This window comes from Agaricus bisporus, assembly GCF_000300575.1.
Source record: "Agaricus bisporus var. bisporus H97 unplaced genomic scaffold AGABI2scaffold_6, whole genome shotgun sequence".
In the NCBI taxonomy this organism is placed as follows: Eukaryota; Fungi; Basidiomycota; class Agaricomycetes; order Agaricales; family Agaricaceae; genus Agaricus; species Agaricus bisporus.
In genome coordinates, this window is record NW_006267369.1 from 220,041 (window position 1) to 244,052 (window position 24,012).

General features: G+C 45.2%; 10 protein-coding genes across 10 annotated transcripts in view; 6 read left to right on the top strand and 4 right to left on the bottom strand.

The window, feature by feature from the left end:
* Positions 1 to 255, top strand: part of AGABI2DRAFT_185760 (hypothetical protein) — a gene marked incomplete at both ends in the record, with an annotated part of 2,345 nt that extends 2,090 nt beyond the window's left edge. The window contains one exon of the mRNA XM_006461526.1: positions 230 to 255. Within this exon, the coding sequence (XP_006461589.1) occupies positions 230 to 255 (26 nt within the window). The remainder of the gene's footprint in view (positions 1 to 229) is intronic.
* A 1,013-nt stretch (positions 256 to 1,268) lies between these two features.
* On the top strand, positions 1,269 to 2,828 carry AGABI2DRAFT_193028 (hypothetical protein). The gene is made up of 3 exons (XM_006461527.1): positions 1,269 to 1,301; positions 1,355 to 1,955; positions 2,044 to 2,828. The coding sequence occupies exons 2-3, from the start codon at positions 1,420 to 1,422 to the stop codon at positions 2,357 to 2,359; spliced, it is 852 nt and encodes a 283-aa protein (XP_006461590.1). The 5' UTR covers positions 1,269 to 1,301; positions 1,355 to 1,419; the 3' UTR covers positions 2,360 to 2,828.
* A 1,158-nt stretch (positions 2,829 to 3,986) lies between these two features.
* On the top strand, positions 3,987 to 5,421 carry AGABI2DRAFT_178686 (hypothetical protein; the record flags this gene model as incomplete). Its single annotated transcript, XM_006461528.1, has 8 exons — positions 3,987 to 4,073; positions 4,178 to 4,317; positions 4,371 to 4,442; positions 4,507 to 4,527; positions 4,589 to 4,676; positions 4,727 to 4,778; positions 4,846 to 5,171; positions 5,227 to 5,421. 8 exons carry the CDS (start codon positions 3,987 to 3,989, stop codon positions 5,419 to 5,421), a joined length of 981 nt encoding a protein of 326 aa, XP_006461591.1.
* A 2,998-nt stretch (positions 5,422 to 8,419) lies between these two features.
* On the bottom strand, positions 8,420 to 9,175 carry AGABI2DRAFT_193029 (hypothetical protein; the record flags this gene model as incomplete). Its single annotated transcript, XM_006461529.1, has 1 exon — positions 8,420 to 9,175. Exon 1 carries the CDS (start codon positions 8,657 to 8,659, stop codon positions 8,420 to 8,422), a length of 240 nt encoding a protein of 79 aa, XP_006461592.1. The 5' UTR covers positions 8,660 to 9,175.
* A 2,581-nt stretch (positions 9,176 to 11,756) lies between these two features.
* Positions 11,757 to 12,418, bottom strand: AGABI2DRAFT_193030 (hypothetical protein). The gene is made up of 3 exons (XM_006461530.1): positions 12,271 to 12,418; positions 12,084 to 12,219; positions 11,757 to 12,030 (listed from the first exon to the last, which is right to left on the bottom strand). The coding sequence occupies exons 1-3, from the start codon at positions 12,404 to 12,406 to the stop codon at positions 11,946 to 11,948; spliced, it is 357 nt and encodes a 118-aa protein (XP_006461593.1). The 5' UTR covers positions 12,407 to 12,418; the 3' UTR covers positions 11,757 to 11,945.
* Positions 12,419 to 13,398: 980 nt separating this feature from the next.
* On the top strand, positions 13,399 to 14,787 carry AGABI2DRAFT_118468 (hypothetical protein; the record flags this gene model as incomplete). Its single annotated transcript, XM_006461531.1, has 1 exon — positions 13,399 to 14,787. The coding sequence occupies one exon, from the start codon at positions 13,399 to 13,401 to the stop codon at positions 14,785 to 14,787; it is 1,389 nt and encodes a 462-aa protein (XP_006461594.1).
* A 217-nt stretch (positions 14,788 to 15,004) lies between these two features.
* Positions 15,005 to 16,558, bottom strand: AGABI2DRAFT_118469 (hypothetical protein; the record flags this gene model as incomplete). Its single annotated transcript, XM_006461532.1, has 1 exon — positions 15,005 to 16,558. One exon carries the CDS (start codon positions 16,556 to 16,558, stop codon positions 15,005 to 15,007), a length of 1,554 nt encoding a protein of 517 aa, XP_006461595.1.
* A 1,351-nt stretch (positions 16,559 to 17,909) lies between these two features.
* AGABI2DRAFT_136555 (hypothetical protein) lies at positions 17,910 to 18,573 on the bottom strand. The gene is made up of 2 exons (XM_006461533.1): positions 18,212 to 18,573; positions 17,910 to 18,158 (listed from the first exon to the last, which is right to left on the bottom strand). The coding sequence occupies exons 1-2, from the start codon at positions 18,550 to 18,552 to the stop codon at positions 18,026 to 18,028; spliced, it is 474 nt and encodes a 157-aa protein (XP_006461596.1). The 5' UTR covers positions 18,553 to 18,573; the 3' UTR covers positions 17,910 to 18,025.
* A 677-nt stretch (positions 18,574 to 19,250) lies between these two features.
* On the top strand, positions 19,251 to 19,899 carry AGABI2DRAFT_193032 (hypothetical protein). Its single transcript, XM_006461534.1, has 4 exons — positions 19,251 to 19,460; positions 19,512 to 19,656; positions 19,715 to 19,819; positions 19,870 to 19,899. Exons 1-3 carry the CDS (start codon positions 19,334 to 19,336, stop codon positions 19,797 to 19,799), a joined length of 357 nt encoding a protein of 118 aa, XP_006461597.1. The 5' UTR covers positions 19,251 to 19,333; the 3' UTR covers positions 19,800 to 19,819; positions 19,870 to 19,899.
* A 2,806-nt stretch (positions 19,900 to 22,705) lies between these two features.
* Positions 22,706 to 23,674, top strand: AGABI2DRAFT_71715 (hypothetical protein; the record flags this gene model as incomplete). The annotated part of the gene is made up of 2 exons (XM_006461535.1): positions 22,706 to 23,129; positions 23,385 to 23,674. Coding segments are annotated over 2 exons (714 nt in total), but the record flags the coding sequence as incomplete, so codon positions are not given.
* Between the last annotated feature and the right edge of the window lie 338 nt (positions 23,675 to 24,012).

The window sequence follows — 24,012 nt, forward strand, 5'->3', positions numbered from 1 at the left end:
GCTAAAGAGGGTCCTGGCGCACATCTCACCCTGAAGAGTTCCGAGGGAGATGTTGTGGGTTGGTTGGTGGTATTTTTCGTTATGTTACGACTTTTTTTTGTACTTTTTTTTTGTTTTTTGATTTTTTTTGGAGAGAGTTGGCTGGCTGGGCTGGCTGGATTATACATTCGAATTTTTATATATAATGAAAATTTTAGGCCTTTTTTTTTTTTCGGCTGGCCTGGTCTAGGTGAAGGGGAATGGAGAGAAATGTAGTCATAGGTGATAGATAGGCTGGCAGTATATATAGCGAGGAAGACAAAGAAGGGAAAGGCTAATAATCTCTGGTGGAAGTACTACTGTGCGGCTGGCCGCGGTCAACAAATGTTCGTTAGCTTGTTGTTCCTGCTCGACTTAAACCTATAACGCCTAAAGAATCGTGGTCATTCGTTTCTTCGCTACCCGGGCCATAGAGCATACGTGGCGGTATCTCGAATATTGTATGTTTTATGCTGACGATATTGAGCGGCGTCATGTGCTGTCTGCTAGCGCGGACGAACGTCATGAAAAGTTTGTCATATTATAGAGAGCGTCGTAAGTGCTGAGATACCGATGTTTATCCCCTAAGTGCTTCTGAGATCTCCTGTCGGGTGAAAAAAGGAGAATGGGGTGGGACCGTGGCCGTTGACGGTCGTGGGAGAAGAAGAACAGGTGCACAACTTGGGATCTCATGAACCCGATACTCCTAGAGTCATAGAAACTGATTCAAGTTTTCAATTTTCTATCAAGCTATCGCTACAAAGTCATTAATGTCGCCAGCGGGATTAAACGAAGCATGTTCTCGAGGGCGTATGCGATTCCGAGCTAACAAAATTATGAAGATTGAATGGGTGTTACCATCACTAATTAAGTAGTAGTACCGCACATTTCCCAGGTCATTAGTGCTTCTATGTCCGCAGAAATTTTCCGACTCGGGCGTTGACAGCGATAATGTTCACGACGAAAGACGTTAGACACTTTTTTCCGCTCAACCAGAACCGCTTCCCCGTTATTCATGGATTTTAGCGCCGGTCTCAGTCTACGGGTCAAGCCGATGTTTGATAAAATTAATGCTAAATGACAAATTGAGTAGTCGTGGTTGAGTAATAAAGTCGTGAAGTTCGAAATTATGACACTCACACTAGCAGGGTTGCGATGAAGTGACCGTATCAACCCGCCGAACACGTGACGATGCGTAACGTGTTTGATAGCCATGGCCTGGCAAGTTTTAAGTTGAACTAACCCGGCGTCAACTCAACTTACTCTTACTCTTCCATCTGCCGGTGCGTTCCTCTCACAAAATAAAATAAATTCTGCCTGACACAACTCTTGGTAGAATCTTGTTCTGTACTACCGCGTCGCTCTGCAGTTCCCCTTTTTCTCTTTCAACCTTTGCTGGACATGACCACCGCCTACTCTGCATTCTTCTCCTCTGGCCTCCTTGCATCATCGAACGTGTATCCAAAAATTGGACATACGCTACCTTCTCCTGAACTCCTTTCTACATCGCCGAGCACTTCACCTCCAAATGACAGTGACATTGAGGATGCTGATATTTCTATGGGTTTTGAAGAGAACGTCCGTGCGGTAACACCTACCCCCTCCTGCGCCAGTGGTCGTTCACGTTCTGGGTCTGGTACTAGCACAATTCAACAGGATCAAATGCCTCGCCTACGTAAACGTCGCTCCAGCATCAACATTGGCACTTCACCGATGAACGTCATTAAATCGCCTCAGCGCAATGCTGAGAACGCTTTACAGTTCCAACGTTCTATCGGTAGAAGCCGTACTGGGAGTTTAAGTTTTCTCGGGCTAGGCTCCACGTCCCCCTCCGGTTCCGCCGCGGATAGTCCGAATGTTGCGTCCCAGACCAGCCGTCTCATTATCCGAATGAGGAGTGGTAGTGTCGGCGGAGCTGCTATCCATAATATGTTCAGGTCGGTTTTTTTTTTCTTCTACCTTGCTTTTGCATTTTTTTCAATCGGTTCCAATCGACATTTGCTAACCATGTCTATCTATTTTTAGATCTCGTAGATCAGCTGCTCGTAGACTTGCGTGTGCACCAGCGATGCCTCCACCAACTGCTCCGCTTCCTGCTCTCCCAGCAGAACCTGTCAAACAAGCGAAGTCAGGGTCACTGTTTCAAAATGCGTCAATTTTCTCCAATCCCAAGGCCGTTTTCTCTCAGGTTATCGGATCTCGTCAACCCCTCGCAAAGCGTACTTCAACTGGTCCGGAACCTGCTGTCAATACCAGTACACCTAGAGGTCGCGATAGAGCATATTCTTGCACGAAGGGTGTTGCCGTCGATACTCCGATCGATGAAATGAAGGAGAACTGAGGAGAACCAACCATGCACGATTTTCATCAACAACTTTATTGCCCCTTGCGGCAAATGCCTTTTTACCAATGTCCATGATCTCCGTCACGTTTTCTTTGTATCATCATTTTAGTCCACAAGGGACTCTATGATTCAGGCTCATGCACCACACATCTCATCCGATTGACTCGGTTCCTTTTATCTTACTCGCATCCCGGTAATGGTAGTCATCGATCGTCCTCGTCGCAGTTTTCTTCATGCTTGATCTTGGTGTCTTCGTCCCATCATGTTCTACTCGTATGTTCACCTAATAACTGCTGTTTTCGCTTGCATCTTCTGCTGAATTTCTGTCTCATTTACTTGATTCTCCCTTTTAATAGTCTTCCTGTAATTCGGTCCATTGATTGGACTGCTGGTTAGCCTCTTTACACTCTAGTCCTTGAACGTCATGGTTTCTTTTATGCTTTGAAGAATGGAATGGTTATCTGATAGATACGCAAATCTTCATTCAAAAGATAGTGTGCACATAGTCATGTTCCTAAGGCGATAATGATAGGCGTGGTACCGAGGTCACTGCAAAATCCCTTAAACATCGCCGGAACCTGAGTACATAATTAAATATTTGATATAGCATCCCCTGGTTGTCGGAGGAAATGATGTGTTGTTCAAGTCACACGCCATCAGAAAGAGCGGAATTATCACTGGCCATTTGTTCTGAGTTGCTTCCTTTGATAGTGAGTGAATCTCCATAAGATTTTTTCAATAGATCAGAAGTCGGGGTCTACAAGTCAGCTGAGCCACCCTTGTCAGTTGGCAACTCACGCGCTTGACGGAGAGGGGCTGACAAATAACGTCATTCACACGCCTACAATCCCTCCCACCACCTTCTACCCGTCCGCTTCCGAGATCCTGAGAGTCTGCCTCGATGAATTCTGCTTTTCGCTAGACTGGCTTCAATATCAGTTCAAATTGATCTGCAGATTGGTTTCTGTTGTTGCATCTGGCCGGCTCAAAAAGTCTTAACGCGATGTGATAGGACAATAGTGTGAGTATGGATCTGATACAACATATCAATTTTATCGAGGTATCTACAGCCTTTAGGGTTAGCTTGAGAATTCAATTTGGATATAACGCCAAGCTTAGTATGGTCCACGATGGTTCTCGGTGGTAGCGGTGAGTGACCCGTAACCATCGATTTCATTGACGATGGGTTGAGATATCGAGGCTGGATAGAAAACGCTCTCAGCTGCATTCTCGGATAAACTCGGGGCGTCTCAAACTCTGTTATCATGCCATTGGGGAATGTAGCAGATGCAACGTCAGCAGAGCGAGCCCTTCTTTGGAAGTTTCCAAAACAGCCAGGCTCATGATCAGCGACAGTGAAATGTGGTCAAATGACCCTTACGATCCGAAAGTTTCGGTACCTGGCTGAGACTGTACCGACACATCGGATCATGTTTTGTGACCAGTGGAGATTCAGCAGTGATTTGTTATATTTAGGGATACGAGAAGGATATAACCATTAGAAGTTTAGAACAATCCGGTATAGCCAGGATTATAAAATCCCGGACGATATCCATCGTCTCTGATAAGGATCCCCTGCTTTTGACCCCCCCTCGCGCGTCTTTCTGCTGCTTCTATATCCTCAATGACCACACTTGTAGAAACGAAAAGTTCATCTGTACTTACACATCCTTCCAACGCGAAGCCAGCTCCTGACGTAAACTCTTTTCAGGTACCTTATCACCTACCTAAAGGAGGGAAGAAAGAATTCACCGTTCGTTACTTTCCAAAGCGCCTGCTTGAACTTCATCTAACTGACCATGCATGGATTTCCAGAGACTTGACTCGCAACACAGGATATGGACTTGGTTGGTAGATGGATTATATGTACCAGAAATCGAAGAGCAACTCCAACAACACATGGGACGGGCCAAAAATCCCGCAATTCTAGACGTTGGTTGTGGTTCAGCGATCTGGTAAGCAGTTGAGCTGGTGCTTGAACGTTTCATTGAATTGAAAGCTCCGACAGGTCAGTTGGAATGGCCGAGCGTTTCCCTTCAGCTCAAGTGATAGGCGTAGACATAACTACTCCGAATCATAGGTAAGAGCTTTCCGATAACGAAGAGCAATTCAAGTGACGACTTTAAAACAATTGCAATCATTAGATCTTTTCCATCGAATTTCAGGTTCGAATTTTTTATCGTCGTTCTTTGACTTTACGAACTTACCAGACTATAATTTTTACAGCTTCAGAAATCATAACCTCGTTAATGGGCTTCCGTCTGAGTTTAAAGCCAAGTTCGATATCATCCAGTGCAGAACCGTGTGTCAACATGTAGGTATACATTCTCGCATGCATAGAGTCAATCTTTTAACGACAACTAGATACCCGACCCTCAGGCATTGGTAGACTGCATGGCTGATTGTCTTAAGCCAGGTGAGTAGCTCATCGATAGTTGTGATTGCGATCGATCATGAACTCACAATTGAGCCGTATTTTCAAGACGGCTTCCTTATATTAGCAGACGGAGACTTATCCGTAGGATTCGATGAAGATCGGAAACTTCTAGAACCATTCATCTATGATCCCTCGCTGAGCATCCAAGATAATTTAAAGAACACCAAAGGATTATCTTGGCATGCTGGTTGGTTACACGCATTCTCTCAAGCCACCCGAAGCGTAAAATACGAGTCGCCTTTAACTATGGCTCAAAAATCAAAATTACTGAAGGAGCCGACGATCAAGGATCTTTGGATTCCATATGGTTGGGAAGGGAAAGACGTAAAATATGGCAAAGAAATGGGCGAACTAACAGCTGAGGATTTCAAAGTAAGTTCACCCGAGGCTTGAGTTTGGCTCGACTGACTGCCTGTGGTATTTACAGCATATCTATCAATTCAGCGGCAACACTGTTTTCAACAAGTTAGATATTCCCTCGGAGATCAAAAATGCTCTCGTTGAGAGAGGGCTGACAGAGGTTAGTAAACGGAAAACGTATCTGGTTGGTTCGTACGTTGTCGCTAGGAAGTACAGCGAAGCTGAGATTCAATCGTCTATACCGAAGAATGGCTCTACTTAACCAAAAAAAACTGACCAGTTGTGTAGTTCCACATCAGTTCCCATACTCATTATATGTATTACACGCTTCGCGGTGTGTATCAACTAATAAGTGTTAAGTGCGATATTGATATTAGAGGAGTTTACTCTCCGCCGACTCGGCGCCGAGCCTGTGGCTGAGGTCAAGAAACTAATCAAACGACCTTTTATGGCTAGTTCACTGGCACTGACTATCAATGCCAGTCTTCGTGATCATAATCGCATTCTTTCCAACCGTCAGCGTGTCTGCCTCCAAGTTGATCATGATGGCGATCCGAATCTTCAGTCAACTCTACCGTCACACGCACGTGGGCCATCTCCCGCCTCGCCGCAACCCAATGGTTCCTTCCATGCACCATGTGGTTCAAAAACCATCCCACTTTTCGCTTAGTGCATTGATGCAGGTTGGAGATAAGAAGATCTTCAACTTATCATTTTCTATAATAGGAACTTGCATCCCCAGACCACTGACGAGGATACATCAGGAAAATGTCAGATCATGTCGGCCATAGGGTTTTCTCTGTCTCTTATGATTTTTATAGTTTCTCAAAGGTTCCTCGACTCCGCACAACCTTATTGTATCATTGTAAGTTAGATTTTGGCATACAAGAATAGATTCATTCGACTGTATGTGCGCAATCTTCGAGGTTTCCGACATAGGCTTTAGGCTATCGAAGCTTCCGGTCTTGGAATCTCATACACTAAACCATCTTAGGTTGTAATACAAACTGATTCCGATCCGGACATTTTAGACTGCATGGTAGTCTGTCTTTGACCATGTGAGCAGTGTTGGCTAAAAATATCCGCCTGCGGGCGTGCCGTTCACCCTTTTGCTTGGACTTGGCTAGAATACATTAGAGTAGTACATCAAATTTTGACACTGGTGCTTAGCCATAACCTGGCCATAACCATATGGCAATTGTATTGTGATCTCAAGCTTGTCATTAGCTTATAATAATTTATCCGTAGACTTCCATGGTTCAGGGTAATCCAGGTCACGGTCCTCGAACAATTCGATTATCGACTTATTCTAATTCGTCCTACGTTAATTGAAAAACGTGAAAGATCTGTCTTGGCATGCGTTGTGGCAGACTGCATGCAATCTGTCAAGCCAAAGGATCGCGGAATATGAGCCGCGTTTTTACGTGAATCAAAGATCCATCTTACGAGCAAATATTTTTGGGGTCCATATGGTTGGGTGGCCTGAGGGAAGATATAACGATCGTGATGATAAAAATTCAGGCTCCTTCCTTTGTCGACATTGAAAGAATCCTTTGTTTTACCTTGTCTTTACTTCAATGGCTCCAGGCTAATTTAAGGCCTTGCATTCAATCAACGGGTATTTAGCTTTATTAATGATGTCTAAAATTGGCAGGCCGGATTATCCGTAGGGTTTCTGTGTACAGAACCGAGTTCGTATACTTTTGTCGGTAGCAATGCCGGACAAAGGAAACCAACAACGAATTACTTGTGCCAAATGTGTGTGGTCACCCCTTCGGTACAAAGGCCCCTGGGAATTTGATGGGCGTTATTTCTTTCTTGCTTTATTCTTATCATGTCGCTCATAGCGACCTTTTTCGAATACAAGGCTAGCTTGCCCCATTCGTTGTCAACATGCAAGTAGCCAGTGCTTTGTGATCATCCGAGAACACATATCTCTGAATCCCTGTTGTCGCCTCGTATAAAACCACAGACATGCGTCCCAATGAGCTCAACCAACAATCTATCTCTAGAGCATCGGTGAGCAATCTGACGAGAAATCAATCCGCTGGCACTGACTGTGTCCTAGTTACCGCATCATGCAAACGTCCACGCTTGTTGCGAGCCTCCCTACCAAGGTGCTCCGGGAAATTTTCATCCAGTACCTGAATCTCCCGACAAGGAAAAATACGACACGAGCCACAGTGTGCTGGTCGCGCCAAACGTTTACGACCCCCGTCACGCTCTCCCATGTTTGCCATAAGTGGCGCCAAGTTGCCTGTTCTTACCCCCTGCTCTGGTCTTCCATCTTCGTGTTTGGACCCTCACCAAGGCAGCTACCATTGGTTAGCCAATGGCTTCATCGCTCTAAGACTGCCCCGCTTAATATCGAATTTGCGTTCACTTACTTCAGCGGGACTTCCGAGGAAAATTTCGATAGCATCTCGAAACTTATGCCGGTGTTGGCCAGCCATCATCATCAGTGGAAGAATATCTGTTTAGACTTGTCGCATTACACATTTCCACTCCCCGCTGGGAAGCTTTTCCCTCTCCCGAACATTTCTGAACTTCCCCGACTGGAATTAGAAACCGCTTCCATATATGCGCCGCCTCAGTGGGGCTCCAACCATCTCATCAAGGAAGTTTGCGACCAATATTTTTGGCATCCTTCTTTGCGGTCTCTAACCACAACTTTTCAATGCCCCGATTCTTTTGTGCATGGTCCTCGACTCAAGGAGCTAATCTGTTCACGAGCCGGCACACGGTCCAACATTCTTGACATTCTCGCCCACTATCCTAATTTGGAGATCCTCAAAATTGGTTTAGAGGAATCTGCAGACTCTCCGACGAAGTCCATTAAACACACGGCAAGGCCTATCGAGCACAAATCTCTAAAGAGTCTCGTACTCCAAAGCTACGATGCGCCTGATGGTGCAATACCAATCTTACACAATCTGACTGCTCCTAAGCTCATCGAGCTTGATGTTCCTACCGAAGATGGCAGCATAGAACTTGCTGATGCATTATGCAACATGATCTTACGTTCCCAATGTCGGCTGCTCGTGCTTGGAGAACTCTGCGTCGACAAATGTCCCAAAAAGTACATTGACTTCTTGCGCTCGCCATCTCTTCAATCCCTCCAACAATTATCTCTAAACTTTGCAACGTCAATTGTCTTTGAATCGTTAACGATATTCCCAAAGGCAACTCGAAAGCCTCTTCTACCCCATTTGCAACAACTCGAGGTGGATCAAGTCCTTGGACCTCTGGGCCCTTCTTTGTCAGACATGCTGCTTTCGAGGTTTGATACCTTGCACGCCGCCAAGGTGATCTCTTTCTACGATATCTCGGAAGAACCTCTCGCGGACAAGTTGTGGTCCCACCCGGGATATCGCATCATACGTCAGACGGGTGACAAATTTACTGGCTATGATATTTTGAAGAAATACGGCGATGATGGCAATCCGTGGTCCCGTACTCCCCTTTTTGACTTGACGACATTCAAACCCCAGCCCGTCCATCCCGTACCACTTTCGCCTACATCCCACTGAAGTTAGAAGTCACATTGTCTGCTTTCCAATACCTGAACCGACTGTCCGGTCATAATTGATTATAATCGCTCTCCGGTTCACTAATTATCGTGTATATTAATTAAAGTGTGATTAAGACATGCATTAAAGCAGTCAAATAAATATTGGCGTAAAAAAAACAAATAATACTTTGCGATACTGGACGATGTAGAGGGAAACTTGTGATTAGTAGCAACCTTGTCCTACTTTCTCCAAATAATTGATCGTATTCCAAACAAGGCGTCTGCCAAACCGATTATGCTCTCCTCCGAGGCGTTTGTCCTGGCCGGGGAGTGGTAGAGGAGGGTTCCTTTCAGGTGCAGTGAATAGACTTTGAGGATCCCAAGACATGTTGTTCCGACCAAAAGAATCAAGTTCCAAAAAGGCTTCTTTCACATGATCTACACGCGAAATGGTTCCAGGGAAATCCCACAGACGATCGTATGCGAGGAGGCTCTGGATAGTACGATTGCTCAAGATTTGGATTCTTTGCATTGAATCAAACCTCGACATAAGCATGTCTGAGAACTTGTGAGCGGAAAACCAGATTTCGATTAGATCCAAGTTTTTCAAGTTCGGGAGGATAGGAAGTGGTTTTGATTTGTCGGAACAACGGTGGGTGGCGGGTTGAGTCAATATTTCGCAGAAATGGTCGTCCGCATTACAGACCAATAGGGTTTCAAGGTTTCGAAGTTGAGGCAGTGTTAAGAAATGGGGTAGGGCTTCTGGGTTCAGATATCGAAGGTTCAACCCTTTGAGTGTATGCAGGCGGCAGTCTGATCGACATAGGAAGGAAATCAATGAACGTTGGGATTCTATATATCCCCCATTCAATTCTGCGGAAAAGAACTCGAGGCGAGGACAAGTAAGGGCGCTGATGATGGGTACAGCGGAGATCTGACCAACAGCGTTGATTTCCAGGTGACGCAATTGATCGCGGACGACGGATCCTTCAGGGAGAAGCAAAGCTTCAGCACCTGGTGCTTCACGAATTTTGACCACAAATCGCTCGAGCCTAGGACAATAATCTAAGAAATGAAGGGCGTAACTCGGATCAAGGGGTTCGGTGAAAATCAATTCACGTAGATTCTGATGTGGGGGTATGTCGAGGCACCAAGGTCCCACCTCGAGACTCTGCAGATTAGGATTGTTGGCAACGTTCAACCATAATGGGACCGTCAAGTTGATTTCGCCAGAACGATTATCAATGATTCGAGCGGTGCGAACTCGCATCTGGTCTTCAGGAGGGGGTGGATCCACTAGTAGGGCTTCTACATCGCCCACCCTGCTACGGTCATATATATTCGCGAACTGAAAATCAATGTGGGCCCACGAATGGCGCCGCTTCCACAAAATTTTGAACAGTTCGTTACTGATTGCTGTGACTTCCTCCGGTTTCTTATTGAACATCCTTTCCATAAATTGCAGACTGAGCTCGAAATGTTCAGCGCGCTGTAGCCAGAGGTCAACGAGGGGCAACATTTTCTTCGAGGGACCGATGATAAGTATGGAAGTCCATAAGAATGGGTCTTCGCAGGCAACCGCACGCCAGAAATGGCACACGTGGGTGAGGGTGACAGGATTTGAGAATGAGCCAAATGAATGGCGGACAGTGGGGCGAGTGACGTTCTGAACGGTGGCGGGCAAAGCAAGATAGGAATGGAAGATGCGTCGAAGGAGTTCGGTTGGAAGGCTCTGCATGCTGCGCGTTGGCAAAAGTGCAATGTCAAATACTGGTGGAAATGCGTCTCCGGGACGGCAAGAATAAGCAAAACTGGAAAAGAATAAAGAGAAGTGGCTGCTCACAATTTTATCGCTGAGATGGTTCCGGATTTTTAGGTTGGAGGTGTTTATTGTTTCCCTCGTCCATATTCTTTCCCTGAACCGCGTTCCTGGAGTCGAGTAGAACCATCAGCAGACTCATAATAGACACTATAGAACAAAAAACGCTGTAACAAAGCCATGAGTGAACAGCTAAAAGGTGAGGAGCACTACAAACAATTTTAACAATAAATGCTATTGTTAGGCATACACGTGATCGTCATTTCCATCTTATAACCGAAAATCATGCACATGCACAACTTTGGGCGCTCGAGCAATGCCATAATAACCGTCGCTAGCATTCTTGCAGTCGTTTCCATACCTATTGAATAGTAGTATACCTCGATGGGTCTCAAGAACAGTTATCTGATCTCTATTCTTACGCGTATCTACTAACCACCTGAATCTTTTTGCCAGCTTTCGACCCATCATGATCATATCACGGCATCTCTCCATGATTAGAACCAGCAGGGCCGCAAAGACCCTGTGCGAGTGCAGTCGCTAACAATAAGCCAATGATCCAGCAATACACTACGGATAAGCAACGAAAATGCTACAGGACAATTGACAAGGCAGCTTCACCCTCCAACCAGAGTCGTTTGAAGGCTGTTCCCACACCGAGGATAGGACTCGAAAGCTGATACGGTTCAGTAATCAGCCAAAGTGAAACGCATTGAACAAATGGACATACGTGTTAGGCTTAGTGTAGGATATATATACACTATTGTGCTTCATCGACTCATCAGCCAAACGGAGACTATGATTCTTTTTCTTTTCTTTCGCTCCGCCGTCATATTCCCGCGAATCACAGGGAAACTGGGTAACTGAATTGCTTTGATCCCCGAAATAACACCAACATACAGATAACTGTCATAATATGCTCCGTTCGCTTTCTTGTTGGATGATCATGAGCCTCTTATTCCGCGGATTACCGTCTGAGCTGTCAACTTGTCAATTTGCATTTGCGACATTGTGGTCGGAAGAACACTTGACTTGACACCTAGGAACAAAATGTACGCCCCGCCTCATACCTCGGTACCGTACCATGCGTCGAGATGAAGATATTGGCATCAATCTCACCACAAGAATTTCGCTCAGAAGGTCTTGGACATGGAGTGTCGCATCTCTTTAGTCAGAAAAGTCACCCACAACGTCGCAGACGGGACGACGTAACTGTGGTACATGTATGCCTAAGACGATAATATGAAGTCCAACTCAATGTGCCAGCGGAAGTCATGGGAGCAGCGAAGTCTCGCCTCAACTGCTCAAATTCTTTAAACTCATAAAGGCCAAGAGGCAGTTCAAGGTCCGTACAAGTAAATTATTTCTTCAATTTCACTTCAGAACACATTCAAATCGTACAGATAATTACGAGACCAATTGACGAATGCTACCGTTACTTTGAGCACGATCAGGCTTAGAGATCAATGTTAATAGGGCTGCAGTCAAGGACGATAAGACCGTTGTAGCTGTTTCCGGTGCAGCAGGCCGTTTGCGAGGAGCTATAAACACGTGCATGAGTTGTATTTACTACTCAACGGTCGAAAATACGGACCAAGAATTGCCGCCACCAATGACTGTGATAGGGCTGCAATTGAGGCCAACGACGCCTTCGATGAGACTCAAGTCAATGCCAAGAAGGCCAGCGAGGAGTCCGACGACGGGGTCACTGCCACCTATGAGAGTGTTGCCTAGAAAGTAGATGAGAAGATGTTCGAGAGATATCTCAGGTATACACTTACAACAGTAGACAAAACCGCCAACAGCAGTGCACTGGGAGCCAGTAGTCGGGGGAGGGTCAGTGCGGGGGACAGCACTGGCCGCAGCGAGCATGGCGAAGAACAAGATGGTGATGACGGTAGAGATACGAGCAAACATTGTTACTGAGTTCCTTTGCTGAATCCCTAGGTTAGAATGTCTCGCTCCTTTATACCTTTTCAAAAAAAGGTTTCCCTGTCTTTGATCTTTTGTCGTTACCGATTGGTAATAAAGTCTTGACTCGAAGAGTTCGGACAAAGAAATCATGACAGGCGAACTGGCAGAGTATCAAGTCTGGTTCGTCCCTTCAATCTCCCTCTCCGATTGACATACGCCTAAATCTGCACGATTGACCTTTGGACCGGATCCGCCAAGACCACAGAATTTGACCGGAAAACACGATACGTTTTGATCACGGATCGCTTGGTTTTCATTGATCTGTTCATCCACGAGTATTTTGGGAGAAGGTGTACCTACAATCGGATCATCCTAGAGAAGCAATTCGAAACCATCGCAGCATACATTCTCGTCTTGCTGTGTACACTGCCGCACTATTGACTTTAAGCAGCATAGAGGAATTCACAAACAGATCTTCCGTGCTCTGCAATCCTCGGAAGGCTTTAATTTGGGTCCTGGACCTGTATGCTGTGGCAAGCGCGTGATCAAACCTGACAGTATCCAGTATCCAAGCCAAGGAAGGTACAACAGCACCAACATAAGAAAAATCAGTAATGCGTCGAAACGTGCTGTGCTGTGTTAACACTGTTGACTACCAGTTACGAAGGAACTTGAAGAAGGCTGGGTATGGCGGAGTTTGAAATCATCGACCCTGATACCGTCGAGGTCCCACTGCCGGGAGTTTCCCTAAAAAATACAAGACCATTCTTGTCGTTCCTGGTCAAGGGAGTCTGTATCTTTGTTTTGATATTACTTGATAATGAACAACAATGCGCCGCCACATGCCTTTCGGAAATATAAACTTGCGCCCCACCCTGACAGTCATGCTTCAGCCCATCGCAGCAATAACGCAGATTATACGTGAGTGGGGTCGCCACTATTCAAAAATTATCGTGACTTACCCCCTCCCATCTTCATAGTTTTTCCCTGTCCTTATGATCGATTTCTCAAGTATCTCACCAGAGATACTCCGCAACATTTTCCTTCATTTTGTTGATCTGCCATCCCAAGATCCTCACGATATACCCGTGCCCGGGTTGTACCGATGCGAGGGTACTTTCAATACTCCTCTCATTCTCGGGCACGTTAGTTCCTCATGGCGTCGAGTTGCATGTTCATCCCCTACACTATGGTCTTTTATTCTACTGCACCAACCCTCGGAAAAACACATGCCGCTCCTGCGCCTATGGCTCATACGCTCTAAAGATGCCCCATTAACCATCCTCTTGGACTCTATGGCCAATTATCAGGATATATCTCTACACAAGATTTTGCATCTATTGCTCCAACATTCTTGGAGGTGGAAACGTTTCATCGTTGATATCCATGGTCATCTACCGTCTTTGTGTTTCTCTTCCGAACTGGTTTCTCTCCTGCTCTCAAAAACCATCAAGTTCCCAGTGTTGGAGAGAGTCGCCATAAATTTTTGCCCCCAGCCGAGCAACCAAACTCCCCACTCTACGCAACTATGCAATGTATTATATGAGATTCCATCTCTACTCTCCGTTGTCATGCCGGTCCCTTGTCTTAAGCATCACGCAACTCTTACCAATATTCTCGTCTACTCTCCAGTGCCATACAACGACGTCTTAAAAACGCTCGCGTGTTGCCCAAACTTACAGTCTATCGACATCTGTTTATCATCTTACTCTCCGTATTCTCATTATGCCGGTTGGCTCTCTATCAATCATCCAAAATTGTCGAGCTTGCGGATCCGTTCTTCAAACGACGATTCTGCCACGGCTCTACGGCTCTTACTCGATAATCTCACTCTAACTCATCTCACCGAGCTCGAAATACTATCTGAAGATAATACTATAGAAGATATTCGCCCAATTTACAAGATGATTCTACGCTCCAATTGCTATTTGAAGGCACTCTCCAAACTACATGTGTTTGGCCACGCCCAAGAGATTACGCGTTTACTCTGCCTACCGCAGCTTCATTCTCTTCAGCGACTCTCACTCCGAAGGGTTACCAACGAAATACTGGAGTACCTGACCCTACAACGTTCTGGTGGAGCTAGAAGTGTAGTTCTACCCTTTTTGGAGTTTTTAGAGCTTGACGAGATTCTACCTCCGATGCTGGGATCAACATTATCTCACCTACTGGTTTCGAGGTTCGATTCTTTGCTAGCAGCCAATGTTGTCATGGGCAATCATATCTTGCATACACCGCTAGATAATACGTTGTGGTCGCATCCAGGGTATCGCATCATGATTCAGGGAGGAGACAAATGCACAGACTTGCTGCTGAACGACGAAGATGGTTCATGCCGAGATTCTTGGGACGAGCGCAGCTGGTCTTCGCAGCTCATAGCCTGATGCCATGTCGGAATAACGATGTGGGGCTAGGCCAGTAATAGTAGACAATCGCCGGTTCTTTAGTTAATGTTTATAATGAGAAAGAGCATTCGCCGGCGGACTATGCTGTATGAATACATGAATAATACAATGATACCTAAATGAAATTCAATAGAGCAGGAAAGCATACAAATAGAGAGGGAAAAAAAATACAAAATCCATCTGCTTACAATTACATTCAATAGATACGATGGGATGATATGATCGGACGTTTCCTACGAGTTATCCTACCAGTACCATCCAAAACGACTCGAAAGCTATCTGCTCTGAAATACTCCGATCCACGGCCAAATGTGTCAGGGTAGAAGCCGCTTTGCTGTCGAGTGGGTACCAATGGTCCATCCATAATCGCGCGATTCCACGCTCCCCCAAAGAGAAGATAATCGTTCCATATAGTCTCCCTTTTTTTCAAACTGTGCTTCACATCGATTATGATACCGGGAAAATTCCTTACTTGAGGTCCCTCCAAGAGTATTTTTTGAGGAGGTGTCGCTGACATCCGAATCATCTCGAGAGAACCAAACCTCGAAACGATCATTTGAGAAAATTCAACACCTGTATTGGCCCTATACGCAACAATGTCCAAATTCTTGAGATGAGGGAAGAGCCAAAGAGAATGAAGATAGTGGGACGGGTTGGAAGTAGAAGAAGGTGAAGTTGGTAGAGTTATTGCCTGGAAGAAAACGTGGTTGGGTCGGTAAACCAGAAGGGTCTCGAGGTCTTGAAGTCCTGGATGGGAAAAGAAACTAATCATGTCACTGAGACTGTCACTCAGAAAATTCACGTTAACCCCTTTGAGAGTACGCAGACGGCATTGGGAGCGCTCTATCAGGTCATACATCCCTCGAGAACAATCACGGTTGCCTCCATTCAACTCTGCAGAAAGGTGTTCGAGGCGGGGACAGGTGAGGGCATTGTATATGGGCAGCGATGCTACATCGCCGAAGGAATTAAGGCAAAGATGTCGGAGCTCCGTATGAACAAGCCCTCCCTGTGGGTATAGTGTCCAAGGATTTTCTTCGCCCGCGAGCCTTGTAACCGTCCCTTCAAATTTCTCAAGCCTCGGGCAGCATGATAAAAACCCGAGGATACGGGCCCGCGTTTGAGGTCCATGACAGATCAGCTCCCTCAAATTCTCGTTTACGGTGGGGAAAAACATGGGTCCAACTTCGAGCTTTCGTAGACTTCGGCACCAAGGGACGGATCGCCACAACGGTAGTGTCAAATCTTTGTGGCCCTTGCGATTATCGATAATACGAGCTGAGGAAACAAGAATTTCAGGGTCAGGCTCTGCCATCGCCTCACGGAGCATCCAGGTAGAATATTCATCTAGGATATTCGTAAACTCGAAATCAATAACATCCCAGAAACGCTTCTTCCTCCAAAATACTTTCATGAGCTCCCGGGTGGCTATAGTCAGCTCTTTGGATACCGACTGGCAATACTTTTCGAGGAATTGAATTCGAAGAGTCCATTTTCCCGTGCGGGAAAGCCAGAGCTTGACGAGAGGGATCTGGTTGAGTGTTGGACCGACAACGTATATGGACGCCCAAAGTCTTGGGTCACTACACGCGAGTTCTCGCCAGAATCGACAAACGTGAGTGAGGAGAATCGGTGATGTGAATGTATGCTTTGAGTGACGGACGGTCGGCTTCGTGTCGTTTGGAATTTCGCGGAGATGAAGGTAATCATGAAAGATTTCCAGAAGGATTTCCGCTGGGATATGCTCCATTTATTACTTGGAAGTCGATAGATCTACGGGATAGTTTGGTTTAAGTTCATGAGTTTGGTGAAAGAGTGGCGTATAGAATCACCTTATCAATTTGGTAGGATGATTGGGGGCAATGATCGAAGCATAGTTCAGGCTGGCTTTAAGTGCTAGATGCTTATTATTCTCGACGCGAGGCTGTAAAAATGGAACTCCGTTCTCGAATTGTGTATGTGTCTCCGAGACGATGCTGTGTCACATAGTAACGACGAGTCGCCACGGCTCAAACAATTAGGAGTTTGAAATCAGGTCGCTTGACGTAAGAGAATCTTTGTCTAGATTTAAATATCATTCTTTAATGAAATGGCTCTTGCATTGTTCACAGTTATCACACCTGTCATAATGATCTTGATGGTAGACAAAGGAATGAAAAAGATTTGTATCCCCCTGAACGGCAGCATATCGACAATCTTTAATCATATGACAGATTATCTAATCATCATGATTATTGAGTTGATACCTTACGGTGCTTAAGCCTTATTGTGCGTCGCACAACTCGGCACCTTCCTCTGTTACATAGACGCAGACATTGGTAGCGAAACCAACTAGCAACGGTTACCTACTGACACACCAAGGCGTTCTATCCCCGTATTGCAGATAATGAAGATAGAAACACGGAGCTTTGACAAAGAGAATTGCTACCATGAAAGAACGGTAAGGAGAAAAGGCAAAGTAGAGAAAAAAGTAGAAACCCGTGGCCGATGCCTTCGTGACAATCAATTGGAATTTAACAATAAAAGGATGGAGTCAACAATAAGGTAGGACTCGAAAGACTGAGTCGCTTCGAGTTGGAATCCCGTCATCACGAGCGAGAAGGAGGTTACCTACTAAGATACCGGTGGCTGCCCTGTAGGACTTTTAAGTTTGAGAACTCATAAACCGCGATGCCGGAATCATAGAGGGACTGCATAGAATTTGGATGGGGTAGCCAATTTCAGCAAATGGCTGCTTTGCAAAACGTTATCGGAGCTCTGCTGTTGCGCACGCACAGAAAAAACCCGAAAGTGACGTCTTTATGGTAGATAGTTAAGGGATGGGATGGTCGAGCATGACTGAATAGACAGGCGGCTTATAGATATCGCCAGGCGTATGTTCTGAACTTCCATGGCATGGTATCTTCGCAGTTAAGGGGAAGATCGTGACGAAAGTGACATCGGTACAAGTCTGATGTTGGTTGAGTCAGGGCTAAGAATCCTCTAAAAGCTCTTCCGACAGCTGCTCCCCTTCTTGTACAAAGTAGACATCCGTGAAAACCAGTTTCAGAAAAGGCACCAGTCAGTTCCAATAGCGCAATGAGACCGTATATCGGCCATGTCGAAAACCGAAGAACATAGATATAGTCTGTTCAGGCTTCACCAGCACCCGCGAATTTCAATGACACCAATGGTGGTTCAGTCTAATTCAAAACCAATTGATCACTAATGCGGCACATCACCGGCCCATAAAGTTTTTCCCCCACGTCCTAAGCCAACCTGCGAATGTTCCCTCTTTATGCGGCACGAAGTGACGTAATTTGGTACCCAATTCTCGGGAGTACGGAGTCAGATAATAGCTCGCAAGGCCCCTACGATTGCGGTCAAGGACGTTCAGAAATGGTGAGAGAAGCGGACACCGTACCAGAGAGCACCTTGCAAGAACGGTGTAATGATCTGGTCTCGTGTTGTAAACCAGAAGACGTTCGTCCACTGAACATGCACAAGTTCGACGAGTGCCGTACTCTGCTGCACAGGAAGTTGTTCCTCTAGTGAGGCCTTGAGCTCCCGCTCCTCTAGATCTTCGTAACTATCCGACAACTTCTCCTCCGAGTCGCTTGACTGGTTCCGGCGTGACGATGGTGAAATATCGGTACTGATGCGCTCGAGATTAACGAATCGTCTGATGCTATTTAGATAGCTGTATTCATATCGCAAGTCTGGAATGACAGACAGTTCTGCGCGACTGTGCCGGTGGGATGTCATGAGCTTCAAGTTGCAGTTCAAGTTAGGTTGCGACTGGCTTGAGCTGACTAAGCACATGTTCCCACGTGGTTTGTCACCCCGTCTGTCTGTACGTGCAAACACCTGTGGCCGTTCAACGAGATGTAAGTCTCTGTTGCGTGTTTGAAATGAGGTTGTCATGCGAGCAAGAAACGACAAGGGGATGTAAGGTCTACTAGTCATGATTGGGACGGCAAACATGCCAGTCTAGGATTAGGTACTAGATCCAGCATCAACCTCAGGGGATGTCATATGATTCTACTCGATTTCTATCTAGCGACATCGTACAACCCCGCGATGAGATACAATGACACCTGACTCTACTCGACATCTAATTATAACTTCGAGCTCGTTCTACCTCGATGCAGCTAGATCAATTCAACGGTCAGATATCAGTCAATCTGACTCAATTCAGACTCGATTGACTTTCCACTGGGCTTCATGTATGTAAGGTCTACAAAACTATACCATCTTTGAACAGGTTTGTCGATGACTATTTTACGCTCATCGACGCTAGTGTTACACTAATTTCCATAGTCCCAGATAGTAATCGAGCAAACATTGTTACTGAGACTGAAGTTGTCGTTTTGGCAAGTGCCTTCATTACCAATCGTATGATAATGGCAAAAGATCGAAGCCTTAAAAACCATTTCAGAAAAGGTATAAAGGAGCGAGAAATTCTAACCTAGAACCTCAGCGGCAAAGAAACTCTAAACACTTTCCAGGGCGCCAACTTGAAGTTCAGCCTCCTGTCTCAATAACAATGTTCGCTCGTACTATCTCTACCATCATCGCCATCTTGTTCTTCGCCATGCTTGCTGCGGCCAGCGTTGTCCCCCGCACTGACCGTGTCCCTCCCGTCGACTGCGCTGCCGGTGGTATCTACTGCTGTAAGTGTATACCTGAAATATCTCTCGACCATCTTCTCATCTACTTTCTAGGCATCTCTGTCGTAGGTGGCAGTGACCACGCGGTCAGACTCATCGCTGAGCTTCTCGGCCTTGCCTGGGGTCCCGGCATCAAAGGCCTCGTTGGTCTCACTTGCAGCCCCATCATCGAGGCTGGTCCAGGTGGCGGTAATTTTTGGTTCGCATTCTCCATCCTGCAGCATTATAATAAAAACAACTCACGAACGTGTTTATAGTTCGCAGCAAACGGTCTGCTGCACCGGAGACAACTTCAGCGGCCTTATCGTCATTGACTGCAGCCCTATCAACGTTAATGTCTAAGATTGATGATCATCTTTAAAGTACGCGGTATTATTCGTCAATTAGTTGAGTTGTCTGTACAAATTCAAAGTGTTCTGAATATATGGCCTGTAAATTTGAACAAATAACATGTTTCCTGACTTCAAGTTTTACGGAGCTGCCTCTCGGCCTTTATGAGTTTCTATAAAGCATTTGAGCAGTTGAGGCGAGACTCTGTTGCTCCCAAGGCTTCGATTTGTCGATTCTTGTGACCATCACAACGATTTGGGCGCTGGTACACCTTCATAAAATATTTGTTCCGATGACAGAGCTGGATGTCAAGCTCGCAAGCTCCCACGACTTCCGCTGGCATGTTGAGTTGGACTTCATTATATCTGTACTATTAGAACCAGGCATTCGCGGTGGAAGAATGGTCAGTCATTTCCCTTCTCCGGGTTGAATCGTGTGCACATTTTCATCGTCCTGTCTGCGCCGTGGTGGGCGACTTTTCTTACCGAAGAGACATGAGACTCAAATTCGAAAATTCCCATTGGGAATCCGGTTGATGGCAATATCTTCATCTCGACGCATGGAATCGGTACCGAGATATGAGACTGGGCGTACATTTTGTTCCTTTCCGACCACAATGTCGCAAGTGAAAGTTGATGAGCTGGCAGCTCAGAAACCCGGGGAATCTATCGCCAAAAAGGCCCTTGAAAACACAAGGGCTTAGTGTATTCAGAATCCGAGATTTTTACGAGACAGTGGCATATGTTCAAGTTTTACGAATGACGGGTAGATAGAGTTGTTTCCAGGTTGTTCCCACATGCACCGAAGATGCCAGGAGGAAAGCCGATACGGGTCAGTAATCGGCCAAAGTGAAACGCATTGAACGAATGGACATACGTATTAGGCTTAGTGGAGGATATTCCCGCTACCTTTTAAGGTAGTGGGTCTAATAGAGGGCTCGCCATATTGCAATCATCTCTGGACCCCACGTGAGTTTTGCGTGATTGACAACCAATCATATACTTGCCGATATAGGCCGTGGAGTTTTTGTTTCATATGACTTGAACACTTTGACCTTCACGTATTTAGAACCGTTCATTCTTGACACCATGGTCCCAGTGGATGTGCGCTTTTGTGGACATATTATTGTTGCTATGTATGATGCTGCTGCTGAGAAGTCTAGTGCATCTAGGGAGTGGTTGGCTTCTTTCGCTCATCCTGTGTTATCCAATGTCGCTCGTGGCGTTGTAGATTGTGGCCTTTCTGCGTGGGCTAAGAAAGTGGATCTATCTGTAGAAGTTGTCACTCGCAAATCCCCCCCATTGACGTTAGGACGTGATTGGATGGAGCTCATTCGGGGAAGTGATATCTGTTAAGTGTTGAATTGTTATCGCATATCGTCTTTTCGCTGATCGGTTTTCGTAGGTCTTCAGCCACTAGTTTCGGATGTTTCGTCTGCAGCTAGCGTTATAGATCAATTGGTACAATTGACCATTGAAATGCTTCAGCCTACTAGCCTCCAGCACCTAGCACCGAAGCTTAGTCTTCATTCATTCGGTTTTGTTGTAGATGATACTGTGGCTGTCCACTTGCAGCGTGTTGCACATATCATTACTGGACAATGTTGGACAATGCGATGCTCCGCTATTGGACATGATGATATGACTTCTTGTGATGCTTCTTTCCATATTTTGACGTCGTTGCTATGTCGAAATCTTGGACTTTCAGAGATGCAGGTTGTAGTACGTGCTCTTGGATTGACATCTTATGTAGTTCCTGCCGAGGCCCGATATTCTCAACTTGTCGATGCTGTACAAAAATTTCAAAAGCGTTTGGTTCATCTGGAAGGTAATAACAATGGTAACTCGTTTATGTCATTACTAAAAGATTTGGAATCCTCTTGTCCAATGTTGTCACATCACCTCGCCGCTCATGGTGTGGATGTCTCTATCCGTTCAGGCTTAGACAATGCACGGTTGTCATATATTACTCATTTGGTTCAAGGCCGTTGTGCAATGAATCCTTGGCCGGAGTGTCATTCCGTTTCTCAGTGTTTATTGCAGTCTCTTCCTGTAAATGTTGTTGAAAATCTGAATTCAGACTCTGACCGACGTGTAATCGTTTTAAGTTGTTTGTTTTTGACTTGGGCTCATGACAATATTCAGCGATGTGTAACAATGCGTCGTATCCTAAGTAGCATGGGTGTGCAAAACACTGAAGGTGCATCTTTGCAAAGTATCGCTTCTATGCGTGCGTTCTTGTCATGTCATCTTTTATTCAAACGACGGGAATCGCCGTGGTTAGACAGTGTCTTGTGTCAAGTTGATTTTGCGAATATCCCTCTTTGTGACATACAGCGTAATTGGCCTTCACTATTAACTGAAGAAGAGAATATGGCCTTATTGGATGCGTTTAATTTGAGTACAAATTCTATAGCTTTTGAAACATTTGTGTGTGCAAGTTGTTCAGCTAGATGTTTTATGACGGAATGTAAAATTATACATTCTTCTCTCTTTCCTGTTGATGCTTTTTTGAAACCACCATCTCTTATGACTTTACTTCATGGTCCTATTATCACGCCACTACCTTCTCCTCTGACTTCATGTTTTCTTGATGTTGCAGGTATCAAATTTGATAGTCATGGACAACCTACTGATATTTGTTTGTGTGTTTCATGTTTTGGATCAGCTAGTCGTGGTAAAACACCTCCTTTGTCTTTGTCGAATAACACTTTTTTGGGCGCCGTTCCTCCTCAGCTAAAAGATCTTACTTTTATAGAGGAAGTTATGATTGCTCGCTGCCGAGCTAAAGTGTGGATTGTCAGGCTTCAGGAAAATCATGAGCAGGTCGATGTTCCGATTTCCCAGAGAGGTATCAAAGGCCATGTGATCATTTATCCTCAAGATACGTCGTCAATCGCTTTGCACTTGCCACCTTCTATGGAAGAGATTTCGTCATTCATATGTGTTCTTTTTATTGGATCGACTGTTCCTACAAGACAATGGCTTGCAACAAAGGCTAGACCACTGTTAGTTCGAAAAAATAAAATTCAGGATGCATTGTTTTGGTTGAAGGAACACAATCCTTTATATGCAAATGTTATTATTGATCATGATGTATTGCGTCGCATGGGAAATGAGGCTTTCGTACCACCAATTCATATAGAACACTTGCAGAACAGTCCTGCTTCTGACCTTTTAACTTCACGCTATGACTTGGACCCTGCTGAACATAATAATTCAGGCGATGTATATCCTGCCGTTGTCGTTACTGATGTTGATATTGTGGCACCAGCACATGAATTACGGGTGGCTGCATTACGACACATTAAAGGTGGTGGATCGTATTTCCAGATTCCTCACAGTTCACAGGCGTCACGCGAGTTTTACAATCCATCTTTGCTTCCACTTACTTATCCCACGTTGTTTCCCTTTGGTATAGGTGGATTTGAAGATGAAGAGCGACAAGTTTCTCTTAGCTTTGAGCGCCATGTTAAACATGCTATGTCTTTGTCAGATCGCCGCTTTCAGGAGCACTATTCTTTTCCTTTTACAGTTTTTAACATCATTCAACGGCGCAAGGCTTTGTTAAACACTAGTCTGAAAGTTAAGCGATCAGACTTTGATCGTGTCGCGAAGACATTTGCGACTGTGTCAGTTGAAACATTAGGAAAAGTGACCCAGAAAGTAATAAGTGAAGGAACTTTTTCACCAAAAACAGATGAAGAAAGAAAAGTTATGTCGTTGATGCGACAAGTTAACTCGGTGACATCTGGTGTCTACGGATCTGCTGCAGAGCGAATGAATATGCGGAATGAACTGCGAGCTCTTGTGATTGAAAAAGGTTTACCATCCTTTTATCTTACTATAAATCCTGCTGATGTCTATAATCCTATTGTGCGTCTTCTTTCTGGTGAGAAGTTAGATATAGATAGCATGTTCATATCAACATCGTCTACATATTGGGCCCAGGCATCATTAGTTGCTAAGAATCCCTTTTTAGCTGCACAATTTTTCAATATCATTATGATTACATACATACAAAATATATTGGGATATCAGGCCGTCAAGGGTGTCAATACCAAAAATGGAATCTTGGGAGTAGTAAAAGCATATTACGGATGTGTCGAAGCACAGGGGAGAGGCACATTGCATTGCCATATGGTCATTTGGATTGAAGGAGCATTGAATTCTCAGCAAATATATGAAAAGATATGTGTGTCTAAAAATTTGCAATTTCGCGATCG